The sequence below is a fragment of the Geotrypetes seraphini genome, chromosome 12 (assembly GCF_902459505.1).
Source record: "Geotrypetes seraphini chromosome 12, aGeoSer1.1, whole genome shotgun sequence".
In the NCBI taxonomy this organism is placed as follows: domain Eukaryota; kingdom Metazoa; phylum Chordata; class Amphibia; order Gymnophiona; family Dermophiidae; genus Geotrypetes; species Geotrypetes seraphini.
Window position 1 is genome coordinate 60,355,977 of NC_047095.1, and position 21,974 is coordinate 60,377,950.

Sequence of the window (21,974 nt, forward strand, 5' to 3'; positions counted from 1 at the left end):
ACGCTCTAAATGCTACAATACCCATTATGTTCCTGTGAGTATCATAGCATTTACTCATTGTTAGCATACAACTCAGGGGTGCCCGTGAAATATTTTGTGCGGCCCCGGTCGAGGGTGATGCAGTGTTTTCCTCTGCTGCCCCCGGGTGTTTACCGTCTTGCCAGCTCCCTCCTCTGTCTTTCTGCAGCGTTTGTGCGGCCCCAGAAACATTTTTTTCGGCCAATGCGGCCCAGATAAGCCGAAGGGTTGGACACCCCTGATATAACATAACATAACAAATCCACATAGCGCAGTAACCTCTCAATTTAACCTGGTCAACAGCCATTGAGAGAACGTACAAGCCCTTCCCAGCGTATTATAATCACATTCAGAAGAATTAGTCAAATAAGTAGGTCTTTCGCATTTTTCTAAAGGAAAGATAGGAGTCGGAGTTTGTTATCAGGACAGAAAAGGGTTTATCCCATGATCCCGCTTGAAAAGATAACATTCTTTGGAAAAATCTAAACTATTTTTTTTCATATTCTTTATTCATTTTCAAAATTACAATAAGTGTTAAATATATTCATTCACAAATTCTTATCCCTTCCCCTTCCCTCCCACCCATATAATTCCATAATCATAAAAAAAACCATATAATAATAAAATTCCCCCCTCCCTACACCTAAATCTAAACTAAACTAAACCTTAGGTTTCTATACCGCATCATCTGGTGTCAGGTCAAAAGCGCGCCGGGACAAAGGCGTGAGCAGACAACTGAGCGCAGCACGGAGGCGCGTGCCGAAGAAAAAGGACTATTTTTAGGGGCTACGACAGGGGGTGTGGGGGGGAACCCCGCCCCACTTTACTTAATACAGATCGTGCCGTGTTGTGGGGGCGTTGTGGGGGGTTTGGGGGTTGTAACCCCCACATTTTACTGAAAACTTAACTTTTTCCCTGTTTTTAGGGAAAAAGTTACGTTTTCACTAAAATGTGGGGGGTTACAACCCCCCAAAACCCCCCACAACGCCGCCGCGATATGTATTAAGTAAAGTGTGGGGGGGGGCTCCCCTCAAAACTCCCCGTTGCAGCCCCTAAAAACAGTCTTTTTCTTCGGCGTGCGCCTCCATCTTGCGCTCAGTTGTCGGCCCGCACCTTTGTCTTCCGCGTTACTGTCTATGAACCTATCATCTCAACATTTGCAGAGCTCGACATGGTTAACAAGAATTAGGGTGGAAAGGAACTCCAGTGGCGGGAAAGATGAAGAGGAAATTTAGAGGACCAGAGTAAACAGAGAGGGAGGAAGAGTTACATTTTTGTAAATGCAAACTTTTACAGCAGGAAATGTAAATAATAGAAAATGCCAAGAAAAACGTTTTCTGTCAGTAAATTTAAAGTGATCAGGAATATAATCAGGAATAAGGCCAAACAAATGTCTTGTAACAGGTACAACCTGTACTAAATCGGTTATCACCCGTTGATGGTTGACCCCCCCTTAGTGTGAGCATGAGCAGTAGGTAGGAGATCATGTGGGGGAGGGGAGAGGATGCAGGTGATAAAGAACTCCTGTCCAGATTTGTCCGGATATGTCCTCGTTTTGAGGACATGTCCAGAGGTCCAGACAGCTTTTCAAAACCCAGCACTTTGTCTGGGCTTCGAAAAGAAATTGCGTCAGTAGGGAGCATCCGCACCTGCGTGGATGCAAAGCGGCGATGTGATGTCATGGCATTGCATCCATGCAGGTGCGGACGCCTTCCTGCCCGATGAACAGGCAGCGATGGGTGGGGGGGGGATTGGTGGAACTGGGAGGGCCTGGGGGGCAGATCTAGGGTGGTCCGGATTTTTACTGACACAAAATCTGGTAACACGGCCCATGGTGGTCAGCCAAGACTTGAGACCCCAAGAACAGTGTATGAATTCTTGCACCCTGCAGCTCGGACTCACTAAGATCCACACAGTGAAGGGGAGACAAGTGGAGGTGGGGGGGGGGCTCTCTTAGAAAGTAAAGAGCAGTGTGAAAATCCCAGGGCCATGGGGAAACCTGCTACTTGGGATATGTCGGGCCGAGCTTTAGTCATGTTAGAGTGGAGGTAAACCCATGGGGGCAGAAGACTTCAAGCTGGGTGTTCATTTTTTTTTTTAAAGGCCACAAAGCTCATTAAAATGCCAGAGAAAGCCAACCCGGCCAAGTTTCAGCACTCAAGACTGCATCCGAAATGCTGGTGATTGTAAATTAGTCTCTGATGCAGCCTTGAGGGCTGAAACTTGGCCAAGTCTTGCTGTTTTGAAATATTTTAATAAAGTTTGCAATCTTTTTTTTTTAATGAAAATTCAGCCTGAAGTCTTCTCCTATCTTGGCTTTAGCTCTACTGTTGCAGCTGGTTTTTGGATTGTGGCAATTTACCTCTTTATTAGAGAATGACGCGGTGGCTGTTACCTTCGGCTAGCCGCCGGTAGCAGCAGGTAACCCGCCAAAACGGTGGGGGGGGGGGGAAGTGCTCACTGTGGGTATGGAGACAAGGCCATCCACCACCCCATGGAGCAGTGAATGGCCTTGTCTCCACAGTTAAGGGAGGGAAAGCGCGCGGTCAGCGATCGCACGCGCCCCCCCCCTCCTTCCTACCTACTGGCTGCATCTATCTCCCTCCCCCCCTCCTTTATCTTCGTGGTGCATTTTACTTTAATGTGTAATTTGAGCTGCCAGAGGCTGCCTGAAGTTGTGGGCGTCTGCGGGCGGAAGCTTCTCCTCTGACAGTAGTCGCGGAGACAGGGCGGGGACAGTGGTCACATGGACGGGGACGGAGTGGGGACAGTGGTCGTGGGGATGGTGGTGGGGTCACAGGGACGGGGCAGTGACGGGGACAAATTTTTTCTCTGTGTCATTCTCTACTCTTTATTATTTAGGCACGTTATAGTCAAGAATGTATCCTTCCACTGGAGGCTAGGAAAGCCAGTTTATCCTCGGCAATATAGTTATGCTCCAGCACCTACATTACCCTGCCAGTTGGATCCATTTTATATTTTCTGGCCAGGTTGCACCAATTCTGGCCTTCTCTCGTTGCACACGTGAACCTGTAATAATGATTCCCATGACAAATGAAGGATTACAACTCTGTGCAAGGGACGGGATGAAATGAACACATCATAGACCCTAGACCAGGGGTGTCCAATGTCGGTCCTCGAGGGCCGCAATCCAGTCGGGTTTTCAGGATTTCCCCAATGAATATGCATTGAAAGCAGTGCATGCAAATAGATCTCATGCATATTCATTGGGGAAATCCTGAAAACCCGACTGGATTGCGGCCCTCGAGGACCGACATTGGACACCCCTGCCCTAGACCCTATTTTGCATAGGGACTGAATGAACGAAATGGAATGTCCAATCAGGATGTTCACATTTCCTGAGTATTTTAGAAAAGGCTCTGCCAAACGTGGAAGTCACATACTGTATATTGAAACAAATTTCTCCACTGGCTTTTGCACCTGCTCTGAAGAACATAAGAATTGCCGCTACTGGGTCAGACCGGTGGTCCATCGTGCCCAGCAGTCCGCTCACGCGGCAGCCCTCTGGTCAAAGACCAGCGCCCTAACTGAGACTAACACTACCTCTGTACGTTCTGGTTCAGCAGGAACTTGTCTAACTTTGTCTTGAATCCCTGAAGGGTGTTTCCCCCCTATAACAGACTCCGGAAGAGCGTTCCAGTTTTCTGCCACTCTCTGGGTGAAGAAGATAGGAACATGAAGTGAGCACAGTATGGTTGTTTCAGCCAAGATATGATGGAATGAGAGAATTAGTGTCCCCTAGTCCTACCATTTTTGGGAAAGAGTTTTTTTCAAGTTTATTAAAAATTTTTATACCGCTTAATCAAATTAAGCGATTCACATCTACACTCACTCATTATTTTATAGACCTCTATCATATTACCCCGAGCTATCTCTTCTCCAAGGTGAAGAGCCCTAGCCGCTTTAGCCTTTCCTCATAAGGAAGACATCCCATCTCTTTTTAATTTTTGTCACTCTTCTCTGTACTTTTTCTAATTCTGATATATCTTTTCTGAGGTTCCGCAACCAGAACTGCCCACGGTATTCGAGGTGCGGCCCTACCAGAGCGATTCAAGGGCAATATAACATTTTCGTCTTTGTTTTCCATTCCTTTCCTGAGAATTCCTAACATTCTATTTGCTTTTTTAGCAGCTGCCGCACATCTAATCCTAATCTTTGTATGTCCGCACAAACCTAAACAGGCTCCAGGAGGAAAAGGGTAGCTTGGGCATAGAGGGGAAGGAAGGGGGAAAATGGAGAAGAATCTAATCGTACTAAGTAAAAGAACAGGTGCGTGTGGTGATCTTGTAGGGTTTCAACGTATCCTCAACAATGACACCTTGATCCCTTTCCTGGGCAGTGACTCCTAACACATCACATAGCTATTGCCCGGGTTCCTCTTTCCCACGTGCGTCACTTTGCACTTGCTCAGAGTCAACCGGGATAGGAGGCAGGAGGGATTATGGCAGGACCGGGGGTGGCCTGCAACAGGTCCTGGAGGGGGTGAGTGGGTGTCGACCCGAATATAAACTGAGACCCCCCCCCGTGTTTAGGCCATTTTGGGGGGGCTCAAAAATCTCAGTTTATATTGAGTATACTGTAGATGAGTTGGCATGTTAAAGCAATCTTTCTAATTCTGCTGTTGCAAGACAGCTGCAAACTCCCACATGAGGATCTGTAACCGGAAAAATGAGAACTGTAGACCTTCATTTACTGCCCGTGCTTCTCTGCTGCTAGTGCAAACTCGCTCTGCTTTCTTTTAGGAAATGATGTACATTTGGAACGGTTATGCTGTGATCGGGAAACACCAGGACCTCACAGAGGGGATGCTAGAGACCCTAAACCAGGCAGAAGTAACTCTGGAAAACGCTCCAGGTAACAGCAATTCTGCTGACTACCTCCAATACCCGATCTTGCCTTAAGTTCAGCCAAACCAGTTAGGACACTTAGATCTTCTAATCAACATTTACTTGAAATACTATTTTGTAAATCTGTTAATTTGAATACATAGGGAAGGACATAATCAAAACAAACGTCTAAGTTGAGTTTGGTCGTATGGCGTTAGACGCCCAAAGTTGGCAGTGGGAAAATGTCCATTCTCCCAAAAATATGTCTAAAAAAAATTTTTTTCCCCGAAAATTGTCTGTCTGGACATCCAGGCTTTTGTTCATCCAGACCGCCAGTACAATTATCTTTATATCACATTTTCGACCAAAATTTTGTCCAAGTCCCAAACACCCAGAACAAGACCATTTGGACATGAAAAGGCTAATCTTCTAATGGACTGGCCACCCAGGCGTGACAACAGAGCAGTGGGGCACCTTACAGGGTACTGCTGTGAACTTCACAAAAAGGGTGCCACATAAACATCTCACCAGAGCTCCCTTATAGGTTATGGCGAGCCCCTCCCCCCCAAAACCCACTATACCACTTGTCTACAACCCCAATTGTCTGGATTTCCCTAGACATGTCCTCACAGTTATGAATGGAGTTCGGAACCACAGAACCTTAGAGGGAGCCTAACCATGTCCTTCAGCAATTCTCAGCTGTGAAGGACTTTCCAGTGCTTGTATGCTCTAGAACAGGGGTAGGCAATTCCGGCCCTCGAGAACCACAGGCAGGTCAGGTTTTCAGGATATCCACAATGAATATGCATGAAAGAGATTTGCATCTTAAGGGAGGCAGTGCATGCAAATCCATCTCATGCATATTCATTGTGGATATCCTGAAAACCTGACCTGCCTGTGGCTCTCGAGGACCGGAAATGCCTACCTCTACTCTAGATTTATGGCCACAAAGAAATAGGCGTATGCAATTTTTATTTCCAAAATGACCTGACACGTCCATGTTTCGGCCTAACGACCTATGACCTGTTTCTTTGTGGTTTGTCACTCCTGTGAAGGTGCTTCTCTTGTTGCTCTAGATCAGGGGTCTCCAAAGTACGGCCCGCGGGCCCCATCCAGCCCGTGATACGATTTTGTCCGGCCTGCGGAAGAACTGTGCAGAAATGTTCCAATTGGACTAATTTTCCAATGAGAATCCACAAAAAAAAATTTTTTATTCAAAATATATTGATATTCCATATTATGTTAATATTAATATTATTCACAACTTTATTTAACATGGAATCCTAATTATATGCTTTGCAGTATTTCTTGGTCGGCCTCGATTGACAGTGTCAATTTGCGGTGTTGTAGGTAGCTCTGGCGTTGTGACTAATCTTTAAATTCAATCTGGAAATTCGTTACTAGTCGCTACGGTTAATTGTCCATAAGAATACTTGCAGTGGCGCAGTGAAAATATGAGAATTTGCTGGTCATTAATATACGATAATTTAATCTCACAAACTCTGTAATTAGTTTATAATATTTTCTGCCTTCAATAAAACTCATATATCTTGAGATATTTATCTTTTTTTTTTTTTTTTTTATCATGGCCCACTGAAAAGTGTTGAACAACCCAATGTGACTCTCGAAAAGTTTGGAGACCCCTGATTTAGATTAATGGCAACCAAAAAGGAAGTATTGAAATAATTGGGAGTGTGTGGCGCAGTGGTTGGATCTACAGCCTCAGCACCCTGGGGTTGTGGGTTCAAACCCCGTGCTGCTCCTTGTGACCCTGGGCAAGTCACTTAATCCTCCATAGCCCCAGGTACGTTAGATAGATTGTGAGCCCACCGGGACAGAGAGGGAAAAATGCTTGAGTACCTGATTGTAAAAAAACCGCTTAGATAACCTTGATAGGCGGTATATAAAAATCCTAATAAACTTAATTAATTTCAAAGCGATTCTGTTTGTGGATGAGTTCAGAAAACCAGTTTCTAACCCCGTGTTGTCTCGCAGTTTCAGAATTTTTTTTCGATGACCAGTGCTTGGTGAAGCTTTTGAAAGGTCTTTGTCTCAAGTACTTGGGCAAGGTATCGGAGGCAGAAGAATATTTCCGTTATATCCATTCAAAGTAAGTTTCCATCTTCAGCACTGAGCCAGGACTCGCCCACATTGGGCTCAGGGCCATGCAGCAGCAGCCCATCCGTACTGTGGCTAGCAGGGTTCAAGCCCTGCTAACTAAAGAGCTCCACCTGCCCTCTGAATGCACCGGTGTCAGGTCTAAAGCGCGCCAGGACAAAGGCGCGCCCAGACGAGCGCAGCGCGCGCCACCGCACCGCTCTAAATTACTGTTTTTAGTGCTCCGACGGGGGGGGGGGCCTTGGGAGGGGAACCCCCCCACTTTACTTAATAAACATCGTGCCGCATTGTGGGGGCGTTGTGGGGGGTGTGGGGGGTTGTAACCCCCCACATTTTACTGAAAACTTCACTTTTTCCCTGTTTTTAGGGAAAAAGTTCAGTTTACAGTAAAATGTGGAGGGTTACAACCCCCCAAACCCCCCATAACGCCGGCGCGATCTCTATTAAGTAAACTGGGGGGGCGCCCCGACAAAACACCCCGTCGGGGCCCCTAAAAACTGTAATTTTCTTCGGCGCGCGCGCCTCCGTCTTGCGCTCAGTTGTCGGCGCGCGCCTTTGTCTTTCGCGGGGTTGTCTATGAACCAAGTAAAGCACTGGTTCACTGTAAAATTGGTTTTGCGACGGAGGGGAGCTGGAGATGTCGCCCTTTCATGTTTCACAAACTACTACTACCACTATTTATCATTTCTATAGAGCTGAAAGGCGTACGCAGCGCTGTTTGTAAGCAGTGTGAGCCAGTAGGCTTAAGGCAAAAATAATAATAAAAAAATAAATGATGGGAGCATAGTGAGGATCTGAGTCCCTTCCACATTCACAGGTAACCAGTGACTCACGTGCTTGGGACAGGGTTACCAGAAGCCCGGATTTACCCAGATAGGATCCTCTTTTTAGAGAACATGTCCAGAGGAAACCTGAAGTCATGATGCCATTGTACAGAGCCATGGTGAGACCTCATCTGGAGTACTGTGTGCAATTCTGGAGGCCACATTACCGTAAGGATGTGCTCAGAATTGAGTCGGTTCAGCGGATGGCCACCAGGATGGTCTCGGGGCTAAAGGGTCTCCCGTACGAGGAAAGACTGAGCAAATTGCAGCTCTACACTCTTGAAGAGCGTAGGGAGAGGGGAGACATGATTGAGACATTTAAGTACATCACGGGACGGGTCGAGGTGGAAGATGATATCTTTCTTCTCAGGGGACCCTCGACCACAAGAGGACATCCGCTCAAACTCAGGGGAGGGAAGTTTCGTGGAGACGCCAGGAAGTACTTCTTCACGGAGAGAGTGATCGAGCATTGGAACAAGCTTCCAGTGCAGGTGGTCGAGGCACGCAGCATCCCAGACTTCAAGAACAAATGGGATACCCATGTGGGATCCCTACGGGGTCATGCCAAGGATAGGGTCACTAGGACTTGAATGAGCGGGTCAGTAGAGTGACAATATAATTACAATTATACTTAAGGGGTCAGAAGACTTAAGGGGGTGGGTAAATAGTGTGGGCAGACTTGATGGGCTATATGGCCCTTATCTGCCGTCATCTTTCTATGTTTCTAAGAGGGCTTTTCGAAACCTGGCACTTTGTCCGGGCTTTGAAAAGCTTCCAGCTTGGGACGGCATTTGCATGTACACGGATGCAATGCGGTGATATCAGGCGCAAGTTCGCGACGCCATCACGCCACACCTGTGCACACGCAGATACCCTCGCCGAAGTGCTTCAAGCACAAGAACAGGTTGAGTCCGGATTTTACAATACAGTATAATCCCGTTATAAATTACTTTAAGGGATTTAAGTCCGTTATATCCACAGTTGCATTCTAATACTCTACACCAGGGGTAGGGAACTCCGGTCCTCAAGAGCCGTAATCCAGTCGGGTTTTCAGGATTTTCCCAATGAATATGCACGAGATCTATTTGCATGCACTGCTTTCAATGCATATTCATTGGGGAAATCCTGAAAACCCGCCTGGAATACGGCTCTCGAGGACCGGAATTCCCTACTCCTGCCCTATGCTGTCTATTAAGATGTTTTAATGGGTATTCCAGTCGGGTTTTCAGGATTTCCCCAATGAATATGCACGAGATCTATTTGCATGCACTGCTTTCAATGCATATTCATTGGGGAAATCCTGAAAACCCGCCTGGAATACGACTCTCGAGGACCGGAATTCCCTACTCCTGCCCTATGCTGTCTATTAAGATGTTTTAATGGGTATTCCAGTCGGGTTTTCAGGATTTCCCCAATGAATATGCACGAGATCTATTTGCATGCACTGCTTTCAATGCATATTCATAGGGGAAATCCTGAAAACCTGACTGGAATACGGCTCTCGAGGACCGGAATTCCCTACTCCTGCCCTATGCTGTCTATTAAGATGTTTTAATGGGTATTCCAGTCGGGTTTTCAGGATTTCCCCAATGAATATGCACGAGATCTATTTGCATGCACTGCTTTCAATGCATATTCATTGGGGAAATCCTGAAAACCTGACTGGAATACGGCTCTCGAGGACCGGAATTCCCTACTCCTGCCCTATGCTGTCTATTAAGATGTTTTAATGGGTATTCCAGTCGGGTTTTCAGGATTTCCCCAATGAATATGCACGAGATCTATTTGCATGCACTGCTTTCAATGCATATTCATTGGGGAAATCCTGAAAACCCGACTGGAATACGGCTCTCGAGGACCGGAATTCCCTACTCCTGCCCTATGCTGTCTATTAAGATGTTTTAATGGGTATTCCAGTCGGGTTTTCAGGATTTCCCCAATGAATATGCACGAGATCTATTTGCATGCACTGCTTTTAATGCATATTCATTGGGGAAATCCTGAAAACCCGACTGGAATACGGCTCTCGAGGACCGGAATTCCCTACTCCTGCCCTATGCTGTCTATTAAGATGTTTTAATGGGTATTCCAGTTGGGTTTTCAGGATTTCCCCAATCAATATTCACGAGATCTATTTGCATGCACTGCTTTCAATGCATATTCATTGGGGAAATCCTGAAAACCCGCCTGGAATACGGCTCTCGAGGACCTGAATTCCCTACTCCTGCCCTATGCTGTCTATTAAGATGTTTTAATGGGTATTCCAGTCGGGTTTTCAGGATTTCCCCAATGAATATGCCCGAGATCTATTTGCATGCACTGCTTTCAATGCATATTCATTGGGGAAATCCTGAAAACCCGACTGGAATACAGCTCTCGAGGACCGGAGTTCCCTACCCCTGCTCTACACTAAAAGATGTTCTAAAGCAGGGATCTCAAAGTCCCTCCTTGAGGGCCGCAATCCAGTCGGGTTTTCAGGATTTCCCCAATGAATATGCATTGAAAGCAGTGCATGCACATAGATCTCATGCATATTCATTGGGGAAATCCTGAAAACCCGACTGGAATACAGCTCTCGAGGACCGGAGTGCCCTACCCCTGATGTATACCCTAGAGCAGGAGTAGGGAACTCCGGTCCTCGAGAGCCGTATTCCAGTCGGGATTTCAGGATTTCCCCAATGAATATGCATTGAAAGCAGTGCACATAGATCTCATGCATATTCATTGGGGAAATCCTGAAAACCCGACTGGATTGTGGCCCTCAAGGAGGGACTTTGAGACCCCTGTTCTAAAGCATTATGCAGTACTGTGCTGGAAAGAAAAAAAAAATCTGTCATTTTCTTCTGGGCTGCATTTCTTTCAGAGGTTTTAGTGATGTTCGCATCAAGTTTTCCAACGCAATACATCGGTACGTCTGCTTCGACGGCATCATTAGCGTTAATGTTCAATGTAACATTGCATCAGTGTCAACGCCATGCTTGCTTCACGTGTAGATGGTGGAAGCTCAGATTTGCTTATACCATAGTTGCGTACAAAATTCGCTTGTGTTTTCCTTTTAGTTTCGATCAAAAGAACAATTTCGCATTTTAAATCTAATGTTATAGAGCGACGCTTCGTAGCGGACTTCTCAGCCATTTTGAAAATAACTGTTAACGGGGATGCGCAGACGTTTCTGGCGCGTGTCGTAACCTTGACCTCATCGCTTACTACATCCCTCCAGCCGCCAGCGTCGTCTGCCGACGCACAAGCGTGCCTGGTGATGAACAGCCGTATAGACCAATCAGTGTTTCCTGCAGTTACGCCAGGCCTATTTTTAGAGCGTGACGTATCTGCACTGGCTATCACCGGCACGCCGCGTACCTTGTAGGCGGAACCTGCATGTCCGTTATAGCCAAACAAAACTACAGCTAAAAGCGGCTCTGGGGACCAAATTGTCCATTATTTGTGAAATTCCGTTATATGCAAGTCCGCTATATGCGGTGCTTTTCTGCATGTTCGTAAAGGTGCATGGTCAGAACAAGCTGACCTCGTCCGCTATAGACGATATTCCGTTATAAGCGAGTCCATTATAACGGGAATATACTGTAGTAAAATTTGGTAACCGTAGCTTGGGGAGGCTAAGGCAGAGGAGAGGGGGGGATTGGCCCTAGGCTGCAGAAATTTTCTGTCTTCCTTCATCCCCCAGGAAACTCTGAATTGCACAGTCTCCTGCATTCTCCTCTCTTCTCCAACCCTCACCCACTTGCTCTCTCTTCCTACTGCATCCCCCTTCACACAACACTCTATTGCACTTATGGTGACCAGGTTACCCATTCCAGAAGGGAGACTTTATGGCCAGTCCTGGTTTTAAAATTACATCCCAAAGCAGTGGAATATTTGTGGTCCATGATTCTCTTCATTGAAATCAGTGCTGCAGGTCCCATAATGCACCAGGATGAGGATGGAAGAAATCTAGGACTGGCCAAGAAGTCTCCTTCCTGGAATGGGTAACCTGGTCACTGCTTCTCTGTGCATTCCCCTTCTTATCACGTCAGGAGTTAGGGAATCTGTTTCCCACACCTCTGACTGTTGATTGGCTCATTCTTTTGACCACGACCAATCAGGATGTTAGGAATTAGCAGCTGCAGCAAGCAGACAACTTTCTCTGGCTTCCTCGCCACAGACCTGCTTTTGCAGGTCTTCTCCCATACTCCCGCTGGCAGCTGCAATCTCCTGTTGAGTGGCCTTCCCACCCAGCAGCAGCAGGAAACAACTTTGTGGCCGCTAATCCCACAGACATTTTATGACGGCGTTTTCCTGCTTCTTTTGCCTCCGGCTGCCAATGGGCTTTGTCAGTGGCAGAGCAACGAGCGGGGTGGGTGAAGCAATGAGCGGAATGCGCATGGGCAGTCTCTAAATCTCCCACTTGAGTGGGTCAGCCCCCTTGGTAGCTCTGTCACTGCAGCTCCTTGTGACCCTTGGTGGAGTTACCAGATGACCGGGGAAACCCAGACGGGTCCTCTTTTAGAGGACTGTCCTGGTGCCTGGACAGATTTCCAAACACTGGCAGTTTGTCTGGGTTTTGGAAGGCCCTGAGCTTGGAGCCGCATCTGGAGGGCCTCTGAGCATGCGGGGTTGTGATACGATGTTGTCACACACATAGATGTGATGTTATTGTGTCGCATCCACGCATGATCAGAGGCCCTTCAGACGCGGCTCTGGGAAGAAGTGATGAAGTTTGTATGGGGGGGGCGAGGCTGGGGGAAGAACAGGACAGGGCTGGGGGAGCAGAATGGGACAGGGACATGTGTCCTCTTTTTATTATGAAGAAATCTGGTAACCCTATCCCTGGTCAAGTCACTTAACCTTCCAATGCCCCAGGTATAAAATAAGTGCCTCTATATAATATGTAAACTGCTTTGATTGTAACCACAGAAAAGTAGTCTATCAAATCACAACCCTTTTCCCTTTCTCACAGACAATCACTGTCCTAGTCCCTGCCCTGTTCTCACCCTAATTTGTCAGTGTGACATGGTCCAGTTGCTGTTCCACTCTACTAGCCCGGGTTTTGGGAAGGCTAAGCCTCTCATCCCAGCACCTTTGTCGGCACTCCATCTCTACCTTCTTGATCCCATCTGTTGGAAGCATCTCCTGCCCTGTGGGAACTTGTCATAACGGCATTGAAGACACCTACTGATGCTTACTTTCCTTGTCTTGCAGTGATAAGAAGATAAAATATGATAATTATCTTGTTCCAAATGCGTTGCTTGAACTTGCTCTTCTCCACCTGGAACGTGACAGGAAAGAAGAAGCAGCCAAGCTACTGGACTGGGCCAGGTAAGGAAACCCAACCTGACTTGATTCTGAAGATGAGAGGTTGGCTTGGCGGACGCCTTGTTGAGGACCACTGTCAAGGGCCTTAGAGAAACGCGGGGGCTTGAAAACCTCCAATAAATCAAGAGATGGAAATAGAACCCCTTCAAAAGCTACAACTCCAACAGAATTGGGTTCTTCAATACATCAAATAAGATGGCTTATAATAATGGGAAGAAAAGGATCTCGGATACCAACTCAGGGACCGACATGTATGTAAACTTATTCTGAGACTTATCGGTTCCTGATTTCAATCATTGATCCTTGAAAAACCACCCGACCATTTTTCATTGCTGTGATATAATCAAACTACACCAAATTAACTATTCATTCAAAAAGTGTTCATTCAACTAGTAAATCAGGGGTGTCAAAGTCCATCCTTGAGGGCTGCAATCCGGTCAGGTTTTTGGGATTTCCCCAATAAATATGCATGAGATCTATTTGCATGCACTGCTTTCATTGTATGCTAATAGATCTCATGCATATTCATTGGGGAAATCCTGAAAACCCGACTGGATTGCGGCCCTTGAGGAGGGACTTTGACACTCCTGCAGTAAATAATTTCAATGAATAATACCCAAGAGCATTAAACCCTTTGGATTGCTCTGCCAATGTGAAAAGAATCAAAAATACTTCTTAATCACAAAGCAATATACACGTATTGGCCACTGTTTGCTAGTTTACTCAGTATAACTCTTAAAAATTTAAAGGCATTAAACCACTTATCTTAGTCAGTCCATTCCCATCAAGATCTGTTTTGCCGACACAATCGGCTTCTTCCGGGGAGTACACAGACTAGATTGAAATTTTAAAGCCAACACTTCCGGAAATCTCTAAAAGAACATATAAAAACATTCAATGACAATCAAGTGAACAAACAACAGATACTTGACTCGTAGACAAAAATAATAACATCTAACCTTCCCATCTCCCAGGGGGAAGGCAAGAGGTTCATGGTGCACAGCTAACCACAGTGCTAGATTTTATTACACTTATATTATTTGGATTTTGGGACAGCCTTTTTTTCAGTTGAAGCTCAAAGTGAGTCACAAAAAAAGATATAGCGGAATTAGAAAAGGTTCAAAGAAGAGCAACCAAGATGATAAAGGGGATAGAACTCCTCTCGTATGAGGAAAGACTTAAAAGGTTTGGAAAAGAGACGGCTGAGGGGAGATATGATTGAGGTCAACAAATCCTGAGTGGTGTAGAACAGGTAAAAGTGAGTAGATTTTCACCCTTTCAAAAAGTACAAAAAACCAGGGGGCACTCAATGACACTACATGGAAATACTTTTTAAAACAAATAAGGGGAAATATTTTTCACTAAAAGAACAGTTAAGCTCTCTGGAACTCATTGCCAGAGGATGGGGTAACAGTGGTTAGCATAGCTGGGTTTAGAAAAAGATTTGGACAAGTTCCTGGAGGAAAAGTCCATAGTCTGCAATTGAAACAGACATGGGGAAAGCCACTGCTTGCCCTGGGATTGGTAGTATGCTACCGTTTGAGTTTCTGTAGATACGCGTGACCTGGATTGGCCGCTGTTAGTAATAGGATACTAGGTGGACCATTGTTCTATTCTTATGTTCCTATCTCTGTTTTGAAAGATATTCAAGTGCAGTATTTTCCTGTCCCTGGAGGGCTCTCAATCTGGGTTTGTATCTGAGATACAGTAATAGAGGACTGAGGGCTAGATTTTTTTTAAAAACACACGACAGGCTGCTGTGACTGGTTATAGTGATGGGCACACAGACCACTAGAGGGCGTGCTAGTTCAGCAGCAGATTTACCTTCTGCAGTGGATAATTGCCATGTACTGCAGCAGGATTATCCTTGAAATATAGGTAGTATTACCTAATACATAACCTAAATACATAGTAATTACAGTCTGTGGAATCAGATGAAGAGGGTAAAAATAAAAGGTGTTTTGATGCTGCAGTAATAGATCAGAGGCTGTGCTGCATAGAAATCTATTGAGTAATAGAACTCCAGCTCTGTATAGCGCAGTGGTCTCAAACTCAAACCCTTTGCAGGGCCACAGATAAAGGCCAAATGGCTCATCCAGAGCATCCACTATCTCCTCTTCTCCCTATTGGCTAAGGCTTTTAACATTTGCATCTCCTCTTCCTATAGGCCAGTGGTCTCAAACTCAAACCCTTTGCAGGGCCACAGATAAAGGCCAAATGGCTCATCCAGAGCATCCACTATCTCCTCTTCTCCCTATTGGCTAAGGCTTTTAACATTTGCATCTCCTCTTCCTATAGGCCAGTGGTCTCAAACTCAAACCCTTTGCAGGGCCACAGATAAAGGCCAAATGGCTCATCCAGAGCATCCACTATCTCCTCTTCTCCCTATTGGCTAAGGCTTTTAACATTTGCATCTCCTCTTCCTATAGGCCAGTGGTCTCAAACTCAAACCCTTTGCAGGGCCACAGATAAAGGCCAAATGGCTCATCCAGAGCATCCACTATCTCCTCTTCTCCCTATTGGCTAAGGCTTTTAACATTTGCATCTCCTCTTCCTATAGGCCAGTGGTCTCAAACTCAAACCCTTTGCAGGGCCACAGATAAAGGCCAAATGGCTCATCCAGAGCATCCACTATCTCCTCCTCTCCCTATTGGCTAAGGCTCTTAACATTTGCATCTCCTCTTCCTATAGGCCAGTGGTCTCAAACTCAAACCCTTTGCAGGGCCACAGATAAAGGCCAAAATGGCTCATCCAGAGCATCCACTATCTCCTCTTCTCCCTATTGGCTAAGGCTTTTAACATTTGCATCTCCTCTTCCTATAGGCCAGTGGTCTCAAACTCAAACCCTTTGCAGGGCCACAGATAAAGGCCAAAATGGCTCATCCAGAGCATCCACTATCTCCTCTTCTCCCTATTGGCTAAGGCTTTTAACATTTGCATCTCCTCTTCCTATAGGCCAGTGGTCTCAAACTCAAACCCTTTGCAGGGCCACAGATAAAGGCCAAATGGCTCATCCAGAGCATCCACTATCTCCTCTTCTCCCTATTGGCTAAGGCTTTTAACATTTGCATCTCCTCTTCCTATAGGCCAGTGGTCTCAAACTCAAACCCTTTGCAGGGCCACAGATAAAGGCCAAATGGCTCATCCAGAGCATCCACTATCTCCTCTTCTCCCTATTGGCTAAGGCTTTTAACATTTGCATCTCCTCTTCCTATAGGCCAGTGGTCTCAAACTCAAACCCTTTGCAGGGCCACAGATAAAGGCCAAATGGCTCATCCAGAGCATCCACTATCTCCTCTTCTCCCTATTGGCTAAGGCTTTTAACATTTGCATCTCCTCTTCCTATAGGCCAGTGGTCTCAAACTCAAACCCTTTGCAGGGCCACAGATAAAGGCCAAATGGCTCATCCAGAGCATCCACTATCTCCTCTTCTCCCTATTGGCTAAGGCTTTTAACATTTGCATCTCCTCTTCCTATAGGCCAGTGGTCTCAAACTCAAACCCTTTGCAGGGCCACATTTTGGTTTTGTAGGTACTTGGAAGGCCTCAGAAAAAAATACACTTCTCCCTCCGTATTCGCTGTGATAGGGGATTAACAGAACCGCAAAATTCAGAAAAGCCGCGAATAACTTTTTCATATGTTCGCTGTTTTCTATTAAAAACCATCATGAATATGGTGAAACCACGGCCTGTTCCTGAAGGAGAGGCAAAACACGGTGAATAAAGTGCTGGGAATCAGCGATTGTCTCTGTAAACGCTGGGAATCAGTGATTTCTCTATGCAAGCTGATGTAATTTGGGGGGGAGGAGCCAGCAAGCTAAAAACCGTGAATAATTAAAACCGCGATTGCTGAAACTGCGAAATACTGAGGGAGAAGTGTAGTTCATGTCTTATTAAAGAAATTATCATTTTGCATGAGGTAAAGCTCTTTATAGTTTATAAATCTTTCCTTATGGCTAAGTCTTAATTAATAATATTGTAATTTATGGCTAAAGAATCAGATGATCAAGAAACTGTTTTATTTAATTTTTGTGATTATGATAAACATACCGAGGGCCTCAAAATAGTACCTGGCGGGCCACATGTAGCCCCCGGACCATGTGTTTCAGATTTATTGGGAAATTTCTAGTGGCAAATTTCTAGTGGGGGGGGGGAGTGAATAACGATATTTGTAGGAAATGTTCCGTTTCCCCACTCAGTCTAGGTAGAGTAGACAAAAAAAAACCAAGTCAAAGAGTCTTCCAACAGCCCTTTAGAGAATCAATCCCCCCCCCCAATAAGAAAAGCACATAATATGGGGGAAGGGAGAAGACCAAGAGTCCAGTGTTTGTTTCATTTTATTTGCATGGCACAGCAGAAATGTCTTGTTTCTTTCAGTTTGTTTGCTGTTAATCACCAGACTTTAGAACCAGAAACAGAGTGGCATTGTTCAGCTGACGCCTTGTGCCTTGTGGTGTGGGCAGCGGTAGAAAGCGTGACGGGCGGCGTTCAGCTGTTCCGCAATATCCCACACAACACTGGACAGATTTCATGGTGGTCTGGAGGGTTAGAGGGGGGAGGGGGGACCGGTGCTCAAAATATGCATTTTTGTAAAAAATCCTTTTCCGTTGTTTCAGACACCGTTACAAAAACTACTCTATGGAATCGCGAACTCACTTCAGGATCCAGGCCGCCATGCTCCTCACCAAAGCAGGTGCAGAAAATGGCGTCCATTCGGCTTCCCCCATGTCTTGCAAGAAAGCAGCAACAGAGAAAGAAAACCTAAAGACATATTTATAATCTTGAGCAGGGGCTTTTTGTGCCTTGAGACCATTACAGGAAAACAACTCAACAGGATGGGAAAAGAAAAATGAAAGCCAAAGGACTCAGTAAATGCTGCTGAGTTTTTGTTTTTTTTAATATGGAGACTCCATTGGTAAATGATTTCTTTATAATTATTTCTTTTCCCTCATCCCCACAATCTTACCACATTTAATTTACAGAAACCATCTAAATTATACGATATATGTACTTTATGGGTATGAAAGAACGCCCTGCGCCTGTTCACAGTGCTACAATGGGACCAAATTCTTCGAAGGATTCAAGGATAGATAATGCACCTTATCTGGCTCTGATTTTACAGAATTCCTTTTCACTTTGGCTTTGACCGTGCGTGAAATAATGCCAGTTTTATGTCACAGCTACGTGTACCTGAGAAGGAAAGCAAAATCTTTCTAAAGAGATGCTGCCAAAGGAGCCAACCTTTTCAAAGTATTGGGGGGGGGGGTGCGAAACCCTATGGAAAGCACCTCTCCCTGGAAACAGTAAAAGAGTTTCTTCCAAACTGGGATTGCTCAAACATCCACAGAACTGGCCCCTATGGATGTTGCTGATCTCTGGCATGGTCGGGAGGGGGAAACTCTCCAACCCCCCACCACCAACCTCAAGGTGTTTCTGATTAGTTCTGCTTACTTTGGGGTCTGTTAGAACCCACATGGGAAGGGGAAGATAGAGTTCCACTTTCACTCAACACTGGATGGGATTTGTGGCATGCCGGGAACTGCCCCTGTGACTTAATTCATGCTTCCCGGTCAACAGACTTCATCTGACTCGGTGAATCTCATGCTTCCTTTTCCATGTCATTATCTAAGTCAGGGTCTCGCAAACTTTGTCAAGCCGTGGCACACTAAACGTAGTGGCCACGGCTTGAGGCATCCGGAAGTGCGCGGACGTCGGCATGATGATATCGTACATGCATGATGTCGCCGCTTTCACGTCCACGAATGCGCATGGGCCCTACAGATGGGCCCTGATCTGCCAGTGGGGCATGCCAGAAGGGCAGATGTACAAAGAGGAGAGGCACTGGCGCTGGCTGCCTGCCTACAGGATGTGCCTCTCGCCACGAGAGGTATGTCCTTTAGGCAGTCAGCCGGCACTGGCACCTCTCCTCCCCAGCATCTCGTGGCACACCCGAAATCTCAGGCAGCACACAGTTTGCGATACAGTGATCTAAGAGTTAAGTGGAACTGTGGCAGGGAAGCAGGTGTGATCTATTTTTAATTGACTCCAAACCTAGTGAAATAGAATTAGCGTGTAACAAAATCACTTATTGTGAACACAATTTTGTGGAAAAATTATATATCTTTACCGTTATTTGATAAAGGGAAACGTCTTAAAGATTGAATGCCTTCTGATATTAGAGAGAATTTTAAGGCCTGAGAGGTTTTGCTTGGCCTGTTGTCATGGATTGTGCCGGAGGCTTTAATTTCTGTGCGTTTACCTCATACTGTGACTCTCTGGAATCTGAGAGAGAATAAACGTTAATCAATTTGTTTATGTCCAAGAATAGGTACGGGAAAGAATTATGCAGAACTTATGGAAAATTGAGTTCATCAGGCCAGGGAGAGGGGCACAACGGAAGGGCTGAAAAACCCCTATTGTGTGTGCAAAGTCCCACATCACATCCTGCTGTTGTACTGCAGAGGCAGCACATTGGAGCTGGACCATTTGGGGGGAGGGGGGGAGTGAAGATTCTGGGCCCTGTAGTGTCTCCAAGCTGATTGAAAATTATAGTGCTGGGGCAGGGCTACCACAGAAGCAGATGACCCAACAAACTATGGTGTGGGTCACCCCTCATTCCTACCCCAAGGGTGGCGTTGGTGCTGGATCTGACTTGGCTGAAAGATTAGGTGCAAGTAGGGTTACCATTTGGCTCCAGATAAAGGAGGACGGATTGAATCATCTGGGTGTACTTCCATTGCTTTCAGATGTCTCAATCTGTCCAACTTAGGGATTCTATTGCATTGCACAAGGCTTCTATTTAGTGAAACATTATAGAGGAGGTTTTTTTATGCCAGTGATTATACTAACCCCTATAAAGCCTCCTATGCATCTACAATTTTTATATATTGTTGGGATGGAGGAGGGGATATGAGGCTTTTTCCTACCTCGTGATAATTTTCACAATACCAAGCCGGTTGGTCAGTGCTTGCTAATCCCCATTTTGTTTCTATTTAAGGTTTGAGATACTGTGTGTGAATTACTCCTTAGCATTCACGTAGCATGTGTGTTTATTGTGCTGCAAATATTTTGAGAGTGTGGTTGTTTGTGACTTTCTATAGTTTTTTCATGTAGGCTTGTGTGTGTTGGGCTCCTTTTTCTGGAGCCATATGGTAACCCTACGTGTGAGGAATAGATTAGTCAGGGCCCTCCCCATAAAAAAAAAGTATATTTGGTAAGTGTTGGAAAAAAATGGGTATGAAAAATCAGCTACTGGGTAAAACCCAGCACTGTCATTGGAGAGTTGGAAAATCATCCAGTTAGTGGTGCAAAATCAGGAGATTCAGGGTTTTCAACCAGTTTAAGTATCTACGGGCCTCTTTTACTAAGCTCAATAGCAAGACCAATGCAGTAAATGTTCCGACGTCCGAAGGGATTAAATGGGCGTTGGAGTATTTGCCGTGCAACGCTCATTAGCACCAATTTGTAAAAGGGGGTCTAGGTGAAGATCTCATGTCTCACTGTTCAACAGCAAGCACTAATTAAGAGAAATCAAAAATCCCTATTTTAAAGATTATTTGAAAGTGAAAATGTGCAATTTTGGGCTATTTTGCAAACCATCATATGTTAAAATCAGAGTGCAAAAGAAGAAACCTCAAAACAGAACAGGATGCTGTGCATCAGAGGTGTAGCCAGACAGCCAGTTTGGGGTGGTCCTGAGCCCAAAGTAGGTGGGCATCTCTCTTTCTCTCCTTTCCCAATCCCCCAGCCGTGCAGCCTCTCTCTTTCCCTCCCTTCCCAATCCCCTAACCTGTGCAGCCTCTCTCTTTCCCTCCCTTCCCAATCCTCCAACCCGTGCAGCCTCTCTCTTTCCCTCTCTTCCCAATCCTCCAACCCGTGCAGCCTCTCTCTTTCCCTCCCTTCCCAATCCCCCAACCCGTGCAGCCTCTCTCTTTCCCTCCCTTCCCAATCCTCCAATCCGTGCAGCCTCTCTCTTTCCCTCCCTTCCCAATCCCCCAACCCGTTCAGCCTCTCTCTCTCCCTCCCTTCCCAATCCTCCAACCCGTGCAGCCTCTCTCTTTCCCTCCCTTCCCAATCTTCCAACCCATGCAGCCTCTCTCTTTCCCTCCCTTCCCAATCCCCCAACTCGTGCAGCCTCTCTCTTTCCCTCCCTTCCCAATCCTCCAACCCGTGCAGCCTTTCTCTTTCCCTCCCTTCCCAATCCCCCAACCTGTGCAGCCTCTCTCTTTCCCTCCCAACCCATCGGCCTGTGCAGCATTTCTACTTTTCTTCAAGTCACCGGCAGTGGTTCCTACACGGTGCCGGAGGCTGACCCAGAAGTCTTCCCTCTGATGCAAAATGCAAATGCATCAGAGGGAAGGCTTCCAGGTCAGCCTCTGGCAGCATGTAGGAAGTACTGCCAGTGGCCTGTGGCTGCTGGGATGGCAGGCCTAAGCCCAAACTGGGCCATGCCCCTGCTGTACATGGTCTGCTATGATATCTGGCGAAGCACAGCAAGACAGCACAGGATTTTCCCAAATATGTCATGAGCTGCAACACCTAAGTCACCCATGGAGACACCAAGCCAGTCGGGTTTTCAACATATCCATGATGACTACGAATGAGAGTAATATACATGCATTGACTCCATGGTATGCAAATCTATCTCATGCATATTTATTGCGAGTGTCCTGTAAAAAACCTGACTGGCTGGGTGTGTGCCAAGTAGAGAATGACATGGGGGACAATTAGTTCCCCTTCCCCATGGGAACTCATTTTCCCCTCCCATCTTGGTGAGTTCTGCCCCAATCTTGCAAGCTCTGACCTCATCTGCACAGACCTCAAACGCTTTAAAATCCTAAGTAGCAACATTCTAG

The 21,974-nt window shown here is 46.0% G+C and overlaps 1 protein-coding gene across 3 annotated transcripts in view; it reads left to right on the forward strand.

The window, feature by feature from the left end:
- Positions 1–20,944, forward strand: part of TTC39A (tetratricopeptide repeat domain 39A) — a 150,186-nt gene extending 129,242 nt beyond the window's left edge. For all 3 annotated transcript variants that reach the window (XM_033915880.1, XM_033915881.1, XM_033915882.1), the window contains 4 exons: positions 4,782–4,893; positions 6,861–6,975; positions 13,007–13,123; positions 17,736–20,944. In XM_033915880.1, the coding sequence (XP_033771771.1) occupies positions 4,782–4,893; positions 6,861–6,975; positions 13,007–13,123; positions 17,736–17,898 (507 nt within the window). In that variant the 3' untranslated portion in view covers positions 17,899–20,944. The remainder of the gene's footprint in view (positions 1–4,781; positions 4,894–6,860; positions 6,976–13,006; positions 13,124–17,735) is intronic.
- The last annotated feature ends 1,030 nt before the right edge of the window (positions 20,945–21,974 follow it).